Genomic DNA, 20891 nt, shown 5'->3' with positions numbered 1-20891 from the left:
TGATCTGGGAGTCAGCAGCATCTCTACAGTTTTGCCAGTGTTAATGTGCAGTTTATGGTTGTCACACCAGTCCATAAACCTAACCATGGCAGCTTTCAGTCATTTGTATACTGGGTAAACGCGAATGGCGAACTGATGCACCCTTGGGGGGTACCAGTGGGTTTTTTTTTTTTTTGCTAAATCAGTCACAGTGCGCGTTCAAAGCAGCCAATGTGTTGATATCCAGTTGCTGGCATGTGATGCAGTACAGTAAAGCGAAACACAGCTTATAGGAGCCAAATAGATGTTTTATTCCTTGTTTGTGGGCTCATGTACGTAGGGTGGGTGGCAACAGGTAGAGTTCAGGTGTTGGAAGGGCTTAGAGATGTTTGATTGCTGTGGCAGACGATGTACAAATGTTGACGTGTAATTTGTAGAATTGCAAGAGTTTTGGAAATTGTGCATTATTCATCTGCTGAGAAGCAATTAACTATATTGCAACTATGACAAAGCCTTCTGGACTAAATTCTGCACACAAGCAACAGGTACAGGCTGACACCTCACTAGTGCAACACTGGGCTGGCTGTTATACAACTGTACCATGATGCTCGGGGATGGAAGACAAAAGTTGTGAGGTGTGGTCTTTCAGCCTTGGAAGGCAATTATGGCTGCAGGAATGTACATAATGAATGTTAGTCAGAAACCAGATTTTAAGGTCTGGAACTTATCTAGTCTTGCTTTAAAGACATAGTTTTCTGCAGCTTACTGGTGACAAATATAATAAATCTGGATACAGCTCTATAAAGTAGGGCTGTAATCAACCAAAGAAATTGTTGGTCGACTGAAGCCCTGAAAATTCAACTAAAAATCGACTCGGGCGTTGGGGGGTTGGGGGGGGGGGCAATTATACACAAGAGGCGATTCGGGGAACATTATCTTTATTAAACATCCCAGATCTAGGGTCGAAGTACAGCCTGCGGGCACGGATTAAGGTAAAAGCAAAAAGAGAGAAAAAAAAAAGCTAATTCCAGTAAATAGAAATAAATGTGCACAATAATAAAAGGGAACCATAAAAGTTCGTTCTTTAGCAGCAATAAACTGAAACAAAATAAAGTGCATGCCACAAGGAGGGCTCACTCAGAAGAAAAAAAAAATTTAAATAAATGAAATGCCTAAATCCACAAGTATTTCTTCAAACAAACGTTCACAACAATGAAATGCCACTGATATCTGAAACGAAGTAATGTGCACTGCATACAATAAAAAACAAATGGCTACTCACTCAGAGTACAATCAGTGTCCTCTTTCTACAAACTATTCACACTTGTTAGTGTTGTGTGTGAGAAACACAAGCATATCCACGTTCTTTGGAAGAAGACAGCTTCTTGATTTGTTCACAATAAATCCTGCCTTTGAGAAAATGCGTTCAGAAGGCGTGGATGTCGCAGGGATACAGAGCAGTCGCTTTGCTACTTGGGCCAAGCTCGGGTATCTGTCTTGGTTTTTTTCCCACCACCCCAATGGTCCAGAGTCAACTTTAGTTTTGTCCTGAAGATAATGTTTCATCTCTTCTACGCTTCTCCCACCTGGTTCTGAAACTTCCTCCTCATCTCCGCACAACAGCATCGCAATCTCCTTGTCTTTGTCGGTTTTCTGTTTTTTTGACTCACGCTGCTCCTCACCTCCGGGCTCAGCCGTGGCTGCGCTGCGTGCACTCAGTCGCTCTGCCAGCTGGGCAACTTCGATATAGGCCTCGTCTCGTTTGACATCATCCAGAAAAGACAGCTGCTTAAAACGAGGGTCTACGACTGCAGCTGTAATGTAGACATTTATCATTCGGGTTTCAAACTCCCACCTACTGTCAATTTCTTCGACCAGCTTGCTTTTCATTTTTTGGTAATGGGACTGTCATTATCTGTGATGGTCAGGTGACGTTTCTTTAAGTTTGCCAGCATGGGTACGGTTGCAGACAGGGACGCGTTGTCCTCTTCAGACAGCAGCTCCGTCAGGGTTGTCATGGGTTTCAGCACATTTTTAATGTCCTCTATCGCATTCCAGTGTGCTGTAGTAAGATCCAGTGTACTGCTGTCACTCTTTTTTGTAAATGTTGGGTCGGACAGCACTGCTGTAATAGGCCAGCGTTGCTCCAGCAGTCGGTCCAACATTGAAAATGTTGAGTTCCAACGAGTGGACACATCCTGGATAAGTTCATGCTGAGGGACATTTTGCTGCTCCTACTTTTGTTTTAACCCAGTTTTTGCTTTGTGTCCCTTTTTAAAATGCGCTACAAGGTGACGGGCTGCAGCCACGGCGCGACTAATCGGCTCTTGTTTAAGCGCAGCGTTAACGCAGAGCTGCAAAGTATGGCCGGCGCATCTGACGCCCTGCATCTCCAACCATTCATGTGACTCTTTTAGTGTTTGCACACAGAGTGCCATATTAGCCGCGTTGTCACATACGACAGACACTCTCTTTTCTGCTGGAATTTTAAAGGTATCAGCAACTTCAGACAGTCGGGCAGCGATGTTTCTTCCAGTGTGCGCCTCTTCCATTTGTTTTGTCTCAAGCACAAGGCTCTTTGCCTTCCAGTCTTCACTAATGAAATGGGCAGTCACTGTCATATAGGACTCCATTCGAAGAGACGTCCACATGTCCGTGGTTAAGCTCAGTGCTTCGCTGTGTTGTATTAACTGAGAAACTTTCTCTTTGAGTCCCTGGTATTTTGCATTTAGCGCGTTCATGATTGTCATGCGCGCTGGCACGGAATATCCAGGTTCCAAAACTTTTACCAGGTTCTTAAAACCTTGGCCTTCCACGACACCAACGGGCCTCATATCCTGAGCAATAAAATTGACAATTCCCTCTGTGATATCATTTTTGCGTTTGGATGAAAGCGGAGACCTTACATCCAGTGTGGTCTGACTGTATCTGAGGGATGATGCCGTTGTTGCAGGCGGGTGCGCCTGCAGTTATAAGACAAATAAACGATTATTAGACTAAAATATTGAAATATGTGGAATATATTATGTTAATTGCCTTTAATATATTCCACCGTTTTTAGATGATACGCCATGTTCGTCGTCGAGCTGTGATATGCAAACTGTTGTTTGCAAATTTTGCACTCGACCTTTTTCCCTCCATCTATTTTGATAAAATGCTGCCACACTGCCGAAGTCTTTGACATGGTTGAAGGACTCACCAGGATCAAACGCTAAAACAAAAAAACCTCTAAATATTCAACAAACCACCAGACTCTGAGTAGCGTGGACATCCTTCGATCTCCCCCTCCCTGCATGAAATTAACACGTCATAAAATCGACTAATCAGAATTGTGGTTGACTCAAAACATATCAACCAAACAGTCGACCAGTCGACTTTGACTTTACAGCCCTACTATAAAGGCACCATGAGTGGATTAATCAGGCAACTGTTTGCTTTACAAGTTCAACATATCAAATCCTTGAAAAGTGAAAAATAATTAGTGAACAGAAATCAGCTGTTTATTTTACTGTTATTGTCTCCTAAAGGATTAATCCCTGTTCCAGTGTCACCTTGGACTTCACGTGTTTTTAAATTCCTAACTTTATGAAAAGCAATTTAAAAATCGCTTTTCATAAAGTTAAATGTCAAAGAGGAATAGAAATATTTGCAGAGGAAAGACAGTATTTCAAACAGGCGTGAAGCGTTTTTTATGTACATGAAAAGTTGACGAGATGAAGCCAGAGGTGGCTGACGCACTTTGGAAAACACACACAGGACGTTTAAAGTGGACTTTCAGACTTTCCACCAACACAACCCTCATCAGAGCCGTCTGAACCACACAGAAACAAAGGATGGAGATTAAAAAGTGGGAAAAGTGACAGAAATGAGGGAAGAAACTAAATGTATACATGCAGGCTGGATCGTCATGAAACAAAGCAGCAGCAGATACACTGTGTTCCAAATTACTCTGCATACATTGTTTTTATTCATTTCTTCAATGTGAATGATGGTGGTACAATTTTATTATATGAAATTATATAATTTGGATTTCACAATTTTTTCAATCAAGTAAAATCTAGTGTTCCAGATTATTCTGCAGACCGTTCCAAAACACTAAAAATATTCACCTGTTGTATTATTTGCAAGTCTTTTATCATTGAACCTGGAAGTCCATGGAAAGTTTCTGCATGGAGCTTATAATATAAAGACCTGGCGAGAATTCCAATCGATGCATTTTGGACGAGGCAGGAGAGTAAAGTCTGTGTGGAGGTGAAGCACAGCGGCGGGGCAGCCAGGAGAAAGAGTTGCAGAAGTTCACCAGCCAAGTAGTGAGGTAGCCCAGCTTCAGGAAGATGGACAAATGACAAGAAGATCCAGATTAGCAACAGAGACGCAAGGTGCGTTTCCTAAATATCGCAATAAAAACCGGCAATGGAAACGTCTACATTTGAAAAAACCTCTCAAATACAGCTGAACCGTTTTTACGCTGTCATGAGGACGGTTTTTCAGACATGTCGATATAAAAGTGTGTCACAAAAATGTAAGGGTTCGCATTTACACGTCCCCGGGTGTGACGTGGGGGTCATGTGACCAGTTCGTTATAAAAAAAAGAAGGCGCAGTATGAATAAACGCACAGTAGACAGACATCTTTTTACAAATAATTAAAGAAAACAAGAAACTGTAATGGAAGCGCAGCTACAGATCGGTGAGCAAGTCTGTGGCCGCAGACAGAACCGGTAGGCTGAACTAGGTCCACACTCACCAGCAAAATTCCCTCGGAATTAAAATGTTTTAAAGGTGAGCAGAAGCAGCAAGAAGCGCCGGCCTCCACTCAACCAGAAATCCCCTTCAAACCTTGTGAATCGGGCTGCAACACATCCACACCAGGTTCGGCTTTGTGAGGAACATAGTTTAACCTCTAATCGCTCCTTACAGTTCCACAAGATACTGAAGTTATCAATGAACTTTATCCCATGGGTGATACATGCGTTTAATAACCATGTGTTCAGGCCAAGAAGACTACTGAAAGGTTCAATTCCTTTACCCGCTGTAGGAATGGGTCCTGAAATGTAAACATGGTGCTCCAACGGACACAGTCTCTCCAACAGCAGAGAAAAGTCTTTCTTCAGGATCTCAGAGCCAGTTTTCCTCCTCAGAATATCAAAAGACCCTGTGTGGACAATAATCTTCATACCATCTGGATGTGAAGACAGAATGGTCTAAAGATCTCTGTCAGTTCCCTGCCTAGTCTTCCTGTTTGTGGAGTTTTGGCCTGTCCTCCTGGTCTGGTTAGCCCTGGGCTGAGTTTTAGGGCTATTTCTTGAATTTTGATATATCCTTGCATTACATTCATCATCATTCATTTTAATATGAGTCAACACATCATATTTATTATGCAGTGAGACTTCAGATGGTGGAGTGAGTGCTGGAGCTTTAAATTTCCTGCTGGATTTACCTCTGCGACGAACAACATCAGACCAGGTTCTTGCTGGGGTTGATGACGTTGGTCGGGTACCAACACTGTTCCAGAAGGAGGGATCAGTCTGATGGTCCGGTTTGGGATTTTCCAGCTATTCCAATGTCATTTGAACACATCCAGGGAAGTGTATCAGCCAGGTCTGTAGCAGGAGGCTCCACATTCGACATGCCTTTGCATATGAAGATTTGACTCAATCCATTTGACAACTCAGTAGCTTGTACAGAAGCTACTACAGAGTCAATAAATTCTTCATTCACACGAATGTCTTGCAGTGTTTCAATCCTCCTCCAGCTGTGTTATCCTCAAAGAAAGTTGCTCACACTCAGTGCAGCTCACTGATACTGCAGGGTTAGGAGACATCATTCCACTAGTTCTCCGATGGCAATCAACTAAATTTATCTAAAAATATATTTGTTCCAGTGATTTATAAGTGACCAGGAGTCCTTGTTCCTGAATTTCTTGCTGGTAAAAATAAGAAAAAAGAAGAAAAATAGAAGAAAAATGCAAGCAGAAAGGAGAGCAAAGCAGGAAGAGAATACACTAAACACCAATCCATGGACACACCATGCCCTTTGCCGAAGTTTTAGAAATATCGCTTTTATTTTGCCAAAAGCTGTAATGAAAATGCAGCGTCTGATTGGTTGTGTCAGGTATTTCCAGCTTAGCCTTTAACCTTCACTAGTCTGCCGTGCTCTGCAGCCAGGCATTAATCTCATGCTCTCTTTTTACTGGGCAGTGATTTTAAACCGCTTTCTTTCGTTCTGCTGTTTCTTTCTAAACAGTGGACATAGAGTCTGTTGAATTTCATTTTGAATTTAACTCTTACAAAAGCAAGCTTGACTATGACATGAAAGGTTGAAATGGCGAGCTGCTTTGCAGAAAGATGACTGAAGTCTATGTGTTTGACTTTTTCTTCATGGCTGAATGAAGGTGAGCTTTTTTCCTGCTTCTGTTTGTTCTGATATCTTGTGCTTAAACCCTTTTATGACATGCAAACGTCTTTGTGCTGTAGCTTGTAGAGGATGCCCTGCAGAAATCGGCCCTTAAAACTACGCTTGACTCATGAGAATTTTCTGTGAAGCTTGGATAGTCTTCCCTAGAGAAATAAGAGGTTTACCACCGAAGAGCTGAACTGTATATTTATATATTTTTTGTTGTTTGCTTTGAGCTTCAGGCAACAGAGTTTGTGAAAACTGATAAACAGGTTATAGAGAAAAAAATGAAAGCAGATGAAAGATGTGAAGTTTCTAAATCTTAAAGTTTCACCTCGATGAAAAGAACTTTGCTTAATTTGAGTTTCTCTGAACTGAGACAGCAACAATATGGCTTCACCACTGCACTGATGATACATCTGGACTTTACATTATTGTCACACAAATAAACTCCTCAGTCTTTCTCTCTTTTCCTGGTTTGCTACAGTTATCTGGCTTTGTGTCTGTGTTGTATTTATTTCTGTTATTTCTGTACCAGAACCAACCTTTGGCTTAGCTCAGATGTCCTCGGAGTTCAAAATGTTAAATTTTTATCATTCAGTGTAGTCACATTAGAAATCTTTTATAAACACTCAACTAATATATCTTAATATTCATTTCCCGTAGCCAGCTTTGGCCTCCCCTCAGCTACTCAGTGTGCAGGATGTAAGTGTTAAATCTGAAATTCATTGAAGGTGTTACTGTCACAACAATGTGTGGCTAGCTGTGTCCTTCTGCCTGTGGTTAGAACGAGGGTTTATCTGTTAGTATTGTTTTCATGTTTTCCCGTGACAGACTGCAGGTCTCCACTTCCATAATAAGTTGTGAAACATCTTCTGCTGGAGACATGGGCCACATGTCTGCAAGCAAACAGTTATTTGGGAAATCAAATATTCTATTTCATCAAGTAATCAGAGCAGACATATTTTTGCCTCATTAAAGCTCCCGTTACTGACCTTTGGTGGATTTTCTCACCGAGGCGTCCCTTAATGACGACTAATTCAGTAGCTGCCTTGTATCCTGTCTCTCCTTTAAGATCTCTCCAGCCAGTAAAAGTCGCACTAGTTCTTCTAACATTTGTCAGGTCTAACTGTAGAACTTAAACTTTCGTGGAATACCTACCGAACTGAAGAGAACCATCAAAAGAACTCCGACCTGGTGAGTTAACTGGTCGATACCACCCCTGCTGCCACCTTCAGGTTAGGAGAAGAAACTGCAAGATGGCACCAAAACGACGCTCACCCCCGACGCTCAAGTGGAGAGCAAACTCACCAGCATTAGCTACGCCGTGGCCAACCAGCATCCGCTACACTGTGACCCACCAGCGTTTGCTACACAGTGGTTGACCAGCATTAGCTACGCCGTGACCGACTAGCGTTAGCTACGCCGTGGCCAACCAGCATCCGCTACACTGTGACCCACCAGCGTTTGCTACACAGTGGTTGACCAGCATTAGCTACGCCGTGACCGACTAGCGTTAGCTACGCCGTGGCCAACCAGCATCCGCTACACTGTGACCCACCAGCGTTTGCTACACAGTGGTTGACCAGCATTAGCTACGCCGTGACCGACTAGCGTTAGCTACTCCTTGGCCGACCAGTGTTAACTACGCCTTGGCCGACCAGCATTAGCTACGCCTTGGCCGACCAGCGTTAGCTACGCCGTGGCCAACCAGCGTTAGCTACGCCGTGACTGACCAGCATCCGCTACACTGTGACCGACCAGCGTTAGCTACGCCGTGGCCGACCAGCATTAGCTACACCTTGGCCGACCAGTGTTAGCTACGCCGTGGCCGACCAGCGTTAGCTACGCTGTGACTGACCAGCATTAGCTACACTGTGACCCACCAGCGCTTGCTACACCGTGGTTGACCAGTATTAGCTACGCCGTGACCAACCAGCGTTAGCTACACCGTGACTGACCAGCATCCGCTACACTGTGACCCACCAGCGTTAGCTACACCGTGGCCGACCAGCATTAGCTACACCTTGGCCGACCAGCGTTAGCTACGCCATGGCCGACCAGCGTTAGCTACGCCGTGGCCGACCAGCGTTAGCTATGCCGTGGCCGACCAGCGTTAGCTACACCGTGACTGACCAGCATCCGCTACACGGTGACCCACCAGCGTTAGCTACACCGTGGCCGACCAGCATTAGCTACACCTTGGCCGACCAGCGTTAGCTACGCCATGGCCGACCAGCGTTAGCTACGCCGTGGCCGACCAGCGTTAGCTATGCCGTGGCCGACCAGCGTTAGTTACGCCGTGGCCGACCAGCATTAGCTACACTGTGACCCACCAGCATTTGCTACACCGTGGTTGACCAGTGTTAGCTACGCCGTAGCCAACCACACGCAGACGCCGCGAGAGCATAAATCCAGCTGCTTTGTACAGCTGACAAAAGGTCTTATTTTTGTTTCTTTACCATTTATTCTGTAAAATCCAAATACTTCCAAATCCCACCTCTCATATTACCTGCTGTGATCTAGAACATCTTTCTTTGCTAGTTTCCTCTATTTTTGTAGCAACAAACAACGTGATGTTATCGGCCGACTGAACATCCTGTAGGTCCAGCTGATCCCGTAGTGCCTTCTGTTGGATCACAAACCGCACTACTAACATCACTACTATTTGTCTGTACAGTCTGACACTCTTTCGCACCTTTGAAATATACAGTTTATATTTAGCAGAACAACCCTTACCCACAACATCTGAATACCTAACATGCAAATGTCTTTTGGAATAAAAGCATTCTTCACACTAAAGAATATTCTGTAATATACAATAATACATTCTGTTTTATCAGTGATGTTGTATCTTGTACTCTACCAGACATAATATTGGATGCTGTATTGAGTGTAGATTATTTTAGAAAGTATAGTGAGACTGTTTCTGAGAGCCCTTTCATCTCATATGGGTTACAACTTTGTTCGAACTTTGCAATTAATTGTTCATGAAAACTTCACCAAAACAAGGACCATTGCCAGACACTTTCACCTGACGTTTGTTGGGACTGTTAACAGTATTACAGCAGGAATTGTTCCCAGAAAACATTAGACTATATTAGCAACCAACTCCACCCAGCAGTAGACAAAGATGAGCTAAATGAAGGGTTTTATAAACAATGATATTAGAAGTCTGCTCTACATTACTGCTGCCCTGAAGGATAATGGAACAAAAATAAACTCCTGGTTTTTTCTAAGTAGACTCATAACCCTTTCAAGGTTAATGGTTGGCAACAAAAACATCACAGCCAATCTGTGCTTTTGGTAATGTGAGCGTTTAGTTCAGGGGTTGTAGTTATTTATGAACTGGGCTGCAAGCTAGACCTTTCTTCTTAAATAGACTTTTTTATGAATCACTTCCCTAAAATAACATGTAACACCACACAAAGGATGCAAGCAAGGACGTACTTAACCTGATGGATAAATGAAAATAAATCCAACACTAATTTCACTAGGAGTCCAAAATATAGGATTTCAACAACAGCGACAACAAAAACAGACACAGCTCAAAACAGCCGCAAATATTTCTTTCCATTTATTAAACTGAAGGAAAAAAAATCACTTTAGTTCATTTGACAGAATTCTTAACTTAAACAAAATCAAGACCACCCTAAAAAACTCCACCTCACATTTTCCAAAAGACTCCCAGTGTAGGATCAGAACACGGAAGTGGCTGAGGATCGCTAAGCTGGGAAACTGGCTGGGACCACTGATTTCTTACAACGCAGTTTCCTGGCTGTTCTCTCCAACCAAACTTCAGGACTGGAGCTTTATTTCCATGTGTCCAGCATTTCACTGGAACATAAAATTGCTCTGTGGCCAAAGTCAGATTGAGAACCCTACGTAGGAGGAGGCCACCTTCATCCATACAGCGACTACCTGACTCTGGTGAAAGGGATTAATGGTTTCGAATGGGGTCAAAGGCTGCTAGTGCACTAAATCCAAAAGATCAGACTGGCTGACAGCAAATGTCGTAGAGGCAAACAGGTAAATTCAACGGAGAAAAAGAACTAAACTTAAAAACATGTCAGTGATGCATCTATGTCTACTTACCCCATCTAATGAAATGAAGTTCCCAGACAAGCCCCAAGATTCATTTAACCAGCTGCAGACTACATAACAAGAAAAACTAGTCACGACATCTAGAAAATAGAGATTTCATAGGCATCCATGTAAAAACAATAAATAAAGAGAAAATAAGGGAACACCCCAAAGTTTAGGGGTCTGCAACAAGATTTCCCCTCCATTCTGAAAGGTGGCCCTAAAATTACATCTTCATTGGACAAAACCAGTTTAAATACATTTATTTTAAAATCTGGTTATCTGTTCATATATATATATATATAAATATACATGTGTATATATATTATATATATATATATAATATATTTGTCGCTTACCACAGTTGAATAGGTTTGAGTTACCTGCTGCTGTGTTTTCGTATGCAGATAAATGGAATTTCTGATCAGCGCTCCATCTTCTCTCTTTGTTTATTATCTTCATAAAAAACTCTCATTCTCCAGCCTCTCTCCTCCATCTCTGCCCTCTTCTCTCTTATACTCAAGAGCTTCCTTCATCTTCAGTTTGATGGCGTTGCGACGTCCGAGCGCCTCCATGTTTTCATCTTCCTCCCTTCCTCTTTTTCTCACAGGACAAAAGCTCATTTTGTGTGTCTGAGCTGCTCTGACGGCCACCTCCACATTTCACTCCATCGCTTCATCTCTTTCCTCCCACTTCCAGTGGCTCCTTAACTTCAATTTTCACTGTCTCCTGCTGTTCAGGGCAGCATTTCTTTTATAACAACACACCACTGAGGGGTTTTACTAAAATAAGCAGCTACTTCTACTGTTGTACTTTCCACCCACTGTTTAAAACAACTGCAAAGAACAACATCCAATTTATTTTGATCATGTTACCATACCATAGCTGCATGAAAATACCATGTACTGCGTCTCCTAGCAGAGTGAAAACCACGCCTGTTGGACTGAAGCGTTTGCTGAAACAGGTGTAGTCAACATTATTTCAGATTTCTTTTCTTGGCTTCTTACCATATAAGTCCTTACAGGATTCTGTTCAGCAAATATTATTCATCGAATCATATATAGATTTTATGTACTGATAGAATTGTTGACTTTTGTTAAACCTTCTTGACTTCCGTATGCACCACACGTCACCAGATGCCACCCAAACATACGTCACCTGACAAGGGTACACAAGCTCTCCAGAGATGCTAAACAGCATTATGAAAACAGCACCTTCCCCCTTTCTCTAATAAGGTTTATATACCAGGACACATGACACACTAAACCAAGATGTAGAATCAGTCCCAGGTTTCAGGTTTCAGTCAAAGTGCCTGAAACCTGGCCGCACCGCTCGGAGCATGCATCCCTCACTAATCTGTCTGTTGAGTTATTCTTGTTTCCGCCAGCCTCGGACGTGGGGTCGAGGAGGAGGCTTCGCTGCACTGTTTCCCAGCCGGTTCTCATGGCATCCAAGATCGGCATTCTCATCATCTGAGCTGCTGCTGTGTAAAGTTGGAGAAAAACTGTGCTGCAGACTCAGCCCAACATATTAATTGTTAAAGGACTTCACTGACTGTTAGTCTTCCACCCTGAAGGAGTTTCATATTTTATGTGGTGCTTTTAATTTTACTGTTATCTTTTTCTAGTGATGCAAACATCTTGACTGATTCCATAAATGCTGCCTTTTGAGACATCATCTGTCCTTTTAAAGAGCTAGGCTTAATGACACCATCCTCTCTTTAAAGCGTCCTTGCTGACGATTTGATTGGTAGTAGTGGAGGAGAAGTCATTTGCAGGTTCATTTAATTTCTTTAAAAGATCTTTTGGCTTCTTTTAATAATTCTGTTAGAGAAGTAATGACTGCCTCCTTCTCCAGCCTGGTTGCTAAAAGCAGAGATGATCTTAATGTGCCATCTAGCACCATTACTAACTTTGCTACCACTGCTTCTCCTGCTGTTCCCGTCCCATTTCACGTTGACTGTGAAACTTTTCATTGTCTCTTCATTGGTAAAGTCACATTTACATATAGCGGGAGTGCGCAAGGATTTAGGTGTGTGCATGTGTCTCTGTGTGTGTTTGGGTCAGGGTTAAGTGCACTTGTGAGGGGGACCTGGGCCGGCCTGGGGGGCCTTTTGGGTGGTGTGCCATGGGTCTTGGGGTCGCTGTCCTCTGGTCCGCCTGGGGTGTCCCCCACGGGGCATGGTGGGTGGGTTATGTGTGACGTGACTGTGTGATGGTGAGTGCTTGTGGGTACGGCACAGGGGAGGGTGTGAGTGTGGGGTTATATGGGGTGGAGGTTGAAGTAGTTGGAGGGTGGGTGGAGGGGGTCGATGGCGCCCTGGTTTCCGGGATGTGCGGCTGGAACATCGGGGTGTGTGCTGGCCTATGCGGGGTGGTTGTCTGGGGGGGCCTGGTCCTCCTAGGCATGTTGCGGGCCCTCTGCCTTTGGGGGGTGGGGCGGCTGCCTCTGGGCTCCTGGGGCCCTGGGCCCTTCGCTTGGGCTGCCCTGGGTGGCCGGTCCCTGGCTGGGCCAGCGGCTGCTGATCTTGGCCCACTGGGACCTGTGCCCCGGGGCCGTGGGGGGCTCTTGCTGGGGCTCTCCTCTGCCGCCCTTCGGGTGGGGCTGGAGTCGTCTTCGTGGTGGGGTGGCTTGGGTTGGTGCTCCGGGTCTGCTGCTGAGGACCCGGGCCTCTGGCCCTGGTCTGCCTCTGGCCTTCGTGGAGGCGAGGTCGCATTTACATGATCTCACTCACCACTCTTCATCACTGATCACTCCTCTTCCTCATGCTCTGCATGCTGACACAGTCACTGAGTTGTCCAGTGGGTTTTAATACTAAGAGATAATTCTTCTTTTCATTTTTCCTGTGAGTTAGTATCTGGTATCTTTCATGTTATGTCTTTTTGATTTGGTTATTATTTAAAAACTCTTAATGACTGGCAGCCCTGTTTTTTCTGTGTGTGTTTCTGCTTTTGTAAAAGTTGTAGGAAACTTTCTGGTGTGTTCATGTACAGGTGTAACAGTTTGTTGTCTGGTGATGGTGTGGATTGAAGGGTCGTTTCCTTCTGTCTGTGATCTTTTTGTCTCCTTTCTTCTTTCCCTTTTGCTCTTTTTGCTATTTTCCATCTTTTTCTGTCCCCTCCGGTCAGGTCCAGCAAGATTACATAGATTCCGTGATTCAAAGTAAATAAATAAATCAGATTATCAAGAGGAGCCTTACCCATAGGCCTCCCCTTGGCAGAGCAAATTTGTTCAGCACGATGCAAAAAAAAAAGGAAAAGTCACTTATTTTAGACATGACATACGTCAGTCCATCAGCCGTCTCCTGGTCCATCCCTGCTCGAGCTCGGCCTGTTATCTTAGATCCTTTTACCTGTTTCTCTGCCTGAACTTACCAAGCTAGGTGGTTCTGTGAAAGTCTCTTCTTGTTTAGATGTTTTCCTGCATCCCTGTTTACAGATGTTGTTTGACCCCTGTATACAGGCTTCAGTAAGTGCCAGTCTACTTCAAGAACGCTGTTATTCAGTCTCATCTAAAAACCATCCCAAACTAGACCCTTTTCTCTTGGACAGCTATAGACCAAGTTTTAAATTGTCATTTCTTACCAAGACTATTGAGAAAGTTGTTGCTAAGCAGCTTTTCTTGATTGGTGAATTTCAGTCAGAAAGGACATTCAACAGACGTCTCTTTTCAGTCCCTAATGATGACAGAAAATAGTTTAGTCCTCCTAATGCTGGCCCGATCCTCAGCCTTTCACAGCTGATCATCACATCCCGCTGACAGGCTGAGGCGCTGCGCCGGTGTATCGGGATCTACCTTACAGAGGTCAGGTAGTGCCTTCGTGGTTTGCTGCTTATTTTTCTAAGCAAACATTCTGTGTGGCTGCTTCAAATTATGAGTCTTTCTCAAACCATCTTTATTTTGGAGTACCTCAGGGTTCTCCCTTGGGGCACCTATTATTTCTGGTCCATCTTCAGCATATTTCAGCATGTTTAAAGATGTCTCTGACCGCTGCCATGCAGACAATATTCAGTTCTACATCTCGTTTAAGCTTCATGACGCATGGAAACTAAATGTCTTACATACAAGCCGTGTAAACAGCTGGATGGAAAAAAATAGCTCCGGCTTTATGAAGAAAAAACTGAAAATCTTGTTTTTGTGCCTGAAAAGCAAAGTCTTGGTCCAGTAGCCCCTTATTCCAAGTCTTCCATCAGGAATCTTAAATTTTAACTCTGGTTTTACTTACTTTACTTTTCCTCCGGCAGAGCGTTGAAGCTGTCCGTATGAAGGGAGATGAGCATGGCTGTGGTCGTGTTTGAAGCGACCAGGATCTGTTTGGGTCTAGGGAACATGTTGAGACTGCAGAAACGACAGACGAGCAGCTGCTACATGCAGCTCTTCGTCCCGTGCTCCTCCTCGGTGTCTCATGAGCTGGACTGAGTGCTGCAGTGTGGTGTTAATCTTACACCTCCTGTCTGGTGGGAGTCTGGCTGAAGGTCAGTCAGTCACGACTCAGCAGTGAGATGAGTGTGTGTTTGTGGTTTCTACGCTGCTCTTATTTGTTCTGTGTGATGCTGAGCAGATGGATCTGATGATGTATGAAGGAGGTTCATTTAGCTCTCCATTAAAACGCTCAACACTCAGATTGTCTTTAAATCAGAGAAGTCTCATAAGGAACTGACACCAAGTGCTGCTTCATACATTACTGCATCCTTCCATCTTATTAGATTAAGATTCAGGCTTCAAATCAAACAGCCAGATTATTGGTCTGGTGTTCAGGTCCCGCCTTCACCCACTGATGATGCCATGGTTCAAAAAGAAGAACCATTATATGCTGGTTTCAGATTCTGAACACACTGGCTGGTTTAAAATTAGATTCAGAAACCAGCACAGATTTCTGCCGGTGTGAAAGGGCTCAGATATGAACAGACAGCATGAATGTGCAGCCAACAAACCTGCAGGACTGAGTTACGTCAACATGAATCAAAGTCTGAGACGAAGGTTCCCTCGTCATCATGAGCAAAGAACAAAGGAAGGCTAACCCATTATGCTAATAATGCAGTTCCCACAGAGCATAATTATATATTTAATATATACAATGACACCTTTAGAAATAATACCAATGTGTTTATTATCAACCAGATTTCTGCTGCATCTTCACAGAATTAAACATTAACAAGAAAATACTGAAGAAAAACTAATAAAGTTCCAATAAAAAATAAAAAACAGTTCAAATAAAATGAAGACAAACCGCTTAAAATCCAATCAGAGCCTGTGGAACTGCTTCAAATCTGAGTTCTATTAACATCATGCTGTCTTAGTGGTGACGGGGTTTACTCTCATGTTCTTGTTAAATCATCCCAACGTAAGTTCTTCTGGTTTTAATGGTTCAGATTCACAACTCTGGTTTATTATTCATGCAGCTGAAACTCAGCAGCTCAAATACAGACGGAGGGAAGGATGGAGGGAAGGATGGAGGGAGAGATGGAGGGGAGGATGGAGGGAAGGATGGAGGGAAGGATGGAGGGAGAGATGGAGGAGAGGATGGAGGGAAGGATGGAGGAGAGGATAGAGGGAAGGATGGAGGGAAGGATAGAGGGAAGGATGGAGGGGAGGATGAAGGGAAGGATAGAGGGAGCGATGGGGGGAAGGGTGGAGGGAAGGATGGAGGGAAAGATGGAGGGAGAGATGGAGGGGAGAATGGAGGGAAGGATGGAGGGAGAGATGGAGGAGAGGATGGAGGAGAGGATAGAGGGAAGGATGGAGGGGAGGATGGAGGGAAGGATAGAGGGAAGGATGGAGGGAAGGATGAAGGGAAGGATAGAGGGAGCGATGGGGGGAAGGGTGGAGGGAAGGATGGAGGGAAAGATGGAGGGAGAGATGGAGGGGAGAATGGAGGGAAGGGTGGAGGGAAGGATAGAGAGATTGATGGAGGGAAAGATGGAGGGAGAGATGGAGGGGAGAATGGAGGGAAAGATAGAGAGAGTGATGGAGGCAAAGATGGAGGGGAGGATGGAGGGAGAGATGGAGGGGAGGATAGAGAGAAGGATGGAGGGAGAGATGGAGGGGAGGATGGAGGGAGAGATGGAAGGAAGGATAGAGAGAGTGATGGAAGGGAGGATGGAGGGAAGGATGGAGGGAGAGATGGAGGGGAGAGATGGAAGGAAGGATAGAGAGAGTGATGGAGGGAAGGATGGAGGGGAGGATGGAGGGAGAGATGGAAGGAAGGATAGAGAGAGTGATGGAAGGAAAGATGGAGGGGAGGATGGAGGGAGAGATGGAGGGGAGGATGGGGGGAGAGATGGAGAGAGCGATGGAGGGGAGGATGGGGGGAGAGATGGAGAGAGCGATGGAGGGGAGGATGGAGGGAAGGATGGAGGGGAGGATGGAGGGAAGGATGGAGGGAGAGATGGAAGGAAGGATAGAGAGAGATGGGGGAAGATGGAGGGAGAGATGGAGGGAAGGATGGGGGGAGAGAGAGAGGGAAAGATGGAGGGAAGGATAGAGAGAGTGATGGAGGGGAGGATGGAGGGAGAGATGGAGGGAAGGATAGAGGGAGCGATGGAAGGAGAGATGGAGGGAAGGATAGAGGGAGCGATGGACGGGAGGATGGAGCGGAGGATGGGGGGAGAGATGGAGGGAAGGATAGAGAGAGTGATGGAGGGGAGGCAGAGCAGACATGATGAAACGGAGTGAGGCCATCCCTTTGTTGGGAGCCACAGCCGCAACAATTTACATGCGAGCCAAGCCTCCTCGCATCTGATTGGTGTAGGGATACACCCGCCTCGCCTCTACACCCCCCCCACCCCCCACCCCCACTCACACACACCATGCCGCAGCCAATCAGAACATCACACACAGATGTGGGGTGGGGGGTGTCGGAGTGAGAAGAGAAAGTGAAAGAGGAGTTTTATGTACGTTGGAGGGGGTGAATGGCTTGATGGCAGAATAACTGATGAGCTGACGGTTTTATAGTAGCAGAGTTTTCTGTGGGATCATTGCGCCCCCTGGTGGCCATGCAGAGGTACAACCACTCAAACACACATCTGTGCATGAAGAAAGGCAGATTTCTTATATTTAGATTCAAATAATGTGTTACAAACCTACAGCATACAATGAAAACTAAGTTTATAACGCTTGTGTGTTTTTGACTAAAATAATCATAATTTAAGTCTTTAAATGACCTCGCCCCCCCGCACCTCTGAGCTGCTGATCTGCTGACCTCCCGGTCCCTTCGGTCAGCGGATCAGCTGCTCCTGGAGGTGCTGAGGACCGGCGGGAGCTCAGAGGGGACCGGGTCTTCCTGTGGCGGGACCGGAGCTGCAGGTCGGACTGGCTGCAACACTGTTCAGTGTTAAATTCCTTCTAAAGACCCACCTGTTTTCATTTTAAGTTTGAGTTTGCTTTTATTGCTTGTGTTTGTGTTTTGTATTGATTTTATTGTCTTGTGTTTTGTTGTTTAATGTTTTATCGTGCTGCCGTAAAGTGCTTTATAAATAAAGTTGGCTTGGCTAATTAATGTAAGACCAGTGACAAAGTTGAAGAATCAGAGTAAACCTTCTATAATAATGAAAAAGAAAATACCACCCCTACATATTTAAGGTTTTATGTATCAGGGCATAATAAAAACGTCCTGAACGTCTTAAAGGTAAAACAACCTCAGATGAACAACACGTGACAATATTACATCGTTTCTTTGTCCTGACCCAAAATGCAGAAGCGCTGTATGAAAAACGAAATCCAATCCAAAATTCAAGCGTAGTTGAGCCACCTTCAGCAGCACTAACTTGAAGTACTGGTTTTCTGGAAGATCTTGGATCCACACTGGTTTCTGGTTTCTCTCCGAAGGCCCCACAGCATTTCAGTCGGGTTGAAGTCTGGATCCCTGGAAGCAGGAGCCACTTCCACGGTGCTGTGAGAGGCTTTTGGACATTCATGGAGGGATATTCTTGCAGCTGAGGGAACAGATCTGACATGTCTTCAGTCTGACTCCAACTTGTTCTTAAATTAGTTAAAATAAATTTAATTTTACCCAAAGGGAAATCATAACGTTAAGACGAGATCTGCTCCATCGTAGATGTTCGTAAGAGAACTCCTGAGTGTTTGTTGGGGATTGTCGGGAAGGATTTAGGAACTAATCTGTTTCTAACAACAGGTGGTGAATGAGACATCTTTCCAGATGTCTTCTTCTGAACTAGACGTCCTTTTTCCGTGTGTTTTAATCGGACTAACTGAGGTTTGTTTTTACCGTTTCTCTGAGTTTTACTTGAGCTGAACTTGCTGGAAAGTCCAATCAGGAGGATTAAAAACTACCAGCAGCCCTTTTAGATCCTGCTCATACAATCACTGTTTAACAGTCCAGCTCCACGTGTTGTCAGCACCTACAGCCTAACACGCGTGTAACATGTTTCCATGCAAACCTCAACATGTCTTTACTCTGACTTCAACAGATGTGCAACATGTAGAGCAGTTATCATGAATGTGAAGCTCGCTTCCCTTCAGGAAGAGTTTCTTCATGGCTCAGGAGCCACAAACAGAACCAGAAATATTGATCATTTTAAAGAGGATCAGAGTTCCTGCTGCAGCACGGACCAGCTTGGATAAAGTTTTCTCTGCGTGTTCGTATGCAGGTCGTGTTCGGTCTGTGTGTTGTGTTTCTGGGCTGAAAAAAAGACCAAATCAGCTGTGAACTGTGGCACACACACTCCCAGTGCAGCTGTCCACGCTGCAGCATGATTGGCTCTTCAACCTGAAGGGGTAGCGTCGACATGAGAGGCTCAAACTGTCCTGCAGCGCCTCCTTCAGGAGGAAGGCGGCGCTTCACTGATGCTGATGTTCACCAGCTGTCCGCTGCATGTTCTTCATTTCCAACCTGCTGAACAGTCATGGTGGACAAAAGAAGACTTTATTAAAATAATAAGTTACTGGATGCAACACTGCGTGTTCTGTAGACGCTTACTCACATTTATTACGTTATTTTCAGGTCTTGAATGGGTTTCTTTTGACGTCTTATTTAAAACCGAACTAGTGGTCTGGGTTTTGGTGGTCGGTTGGACATAAATGGGAGTTTTCCAACGTCAAAAAGTTGGTTTGTTCTTAAATTTTGTTTCAACCTCTTCAATAAGCAGCTTGTTATTACATATTTTATTTAAAAAAATGCAGGTGATATCTTCTATGTCATTTTCACATTTACCACAGTCATCCTGCGGGCCAGAGTGGATCCTCTGGCGGGCCGGTTTTGGCCCCCAAGGCCGCATGTTTGACACCACTGCCTTGAATCGTCTTTCATTCAGTCTAAATTGTTTTTGTGGGTGCGTGGTGTTTACTTTGTGTGTCTGTGTGTGTTTGCAGGTGTCCATAGGGAGGATGTACGAGGCCCAGAAGACCGTGGTGGAGTAACAGCCACTGGCTGGCTGGTGGAGGCGGAGTCACAAACTGGAGCCAATCACTGCCCTGATACCATCCCCCCTCCCATCTTTCTGCTGAGCAGCTTCAGGTGGAGATGTGCAGTGCATTGTGGGAGCTGGAGAACCTGGAGTGTGTTTGGAAGCCAGTTAAATCAGACTTCCTTTCTTTCTCATTATTTTTCTTTTTGAGTTTGTACGTCTGTTTTTTTCCACTCGCCGACGGCCAGCTGAATAATCCAGGCTGACGTCTCCAAATGTTTCCCTTTGTTGAGCTGTAGCGAGAAGGAAATAAAACAAGTTCCTGAATGTGCAGTTTGCTCCTGAAAGCTGTAAAAAGAATAAAAGCTTGTCAGCACGTCCTGCATCAGGTGAGGTTCAGGTGAGGTTTGGTTTAACTGCGAGCTACAAAGAAATCAGTTCCAACAGCAAACCGTGTCCTGATGACGTCACTGCCGTGTCCAAAAATAAAGTCCAACAAGCAGTTTCACCCTCGATTGTTCAGATTGCCGCCTGCTTTTATTGTGACTGAATGAACCGTGAAAATGAAACAATAATGTTTTTATTATAGAAGCTGAAATCAAATCAGGTTGTTTTCCATCATAGTCCATGTTTTAGCCCTTGTTGATACTAATGAAATACTGAATAAGAAAAGCTGATTTATTTACTGCTGAATTCAGCAGCTTTTATTTTATAATAAATATTATGAAATGTGAAATTTTGATGCTCATAAATTTGGGTAAACTGTAAACTCTGCTGTGCTCCAGCCTCTCCATGTAGAGGAGGTTGGTAACCATAGCAACCGAATCTCTTTAAGACTAAGCAGATGATTGTTTTACAGACTGAGTCTCCGCAAAGTTATTTTTTAATTCAGGTTACCGGGTTCAGCTTCAAAGCTGTATTAAATCTTTAAATAAAAGCGACGACTGAAAGTTCACCGATTCATCTCGTCAGAAGCTGAAATCAAAATTTCACTTTCCGGACTTCAGATCAGGTTTTTTTGAGTCTGTAATGTTCAGCTTTGGTTCCTTTACAATTTCTCCAACTATTTT

At 44.4% G+C, this 20891-nt stretch overlaps 2 protein-coding genes and 1 long non-coding RNA gene across 3 annotated transcripts in view; 2 read left to right on the top strand and 1 right to left on the bottom strand.

Annotated features, from left to right (window-relative positions):
* The window catches only part of fars2 (phenylalanyl-tRNA synthetase 2, mitochondrial), a 295775-nt gene extending 284877 nt beyond the window's left edge, over positions 1–10898 (bottom strand). Inside the window, exon 1 of the mRNA XM_041968862.1 lies at positions 10840–10898. The gene's annotated coding sequence lies outside the window, so the exon portion shown is untranslated. The remainder of the gene's footprint in view (positions 1–10839) is intronic.
* LOC121629241 (LYR motif-containing protein 4B) overlaps positions 1–20557 on the top strand; it is an 80488-nt gene extending 59931 nt beyond the window's left edge. The window contains exon 3 of the mRNA XM_041968880.1: positions 19787–20557. Within this exon, the coding sequence (XP_041824814.1) occupies positions 19787–19834 (48 nt within the window). The 3' untranslated portion in view covers positions 19835–20557. The remainder of the gene's footprint in view (positions 1–19786) is intronic.
* LOC121629244 lies at positions 677–18547 on the top strand. The gene is made up of 3 exons (XR_006008349.1): positions 677–971; positions 1980–1989; positions 18536–18547. It is a non-coding gene; the product is annotated as an uncharacterized LOC121629244 (long non-coding RNA).
* Positions 20558–20891: the final 334 nt, after the last annotated feature.

The sequence above is a fragment of the Melanotaenia boesemani genome, chromosome 18 (genome assembly GCF_017639745.1).
Source record: "Melanotaenia boesemani isolate fMelBoe1 chromosome 18, fMelBoe1.pri, whole genome shotgun sequence".
In the NCBI taxonomy this organism is placed as follows: Eukaryota; Metazoa; Chordata; class Actinopteri; order Atheriniformes; family Melanotaeniidae; genus Melanotaenia; species Melanotaenia boesemani.
The sequence above is the reverse complement of the archived record's forward strand: the minus strand, read 5'-3'. Positions and strand labels throughout refer to the sequence as shown.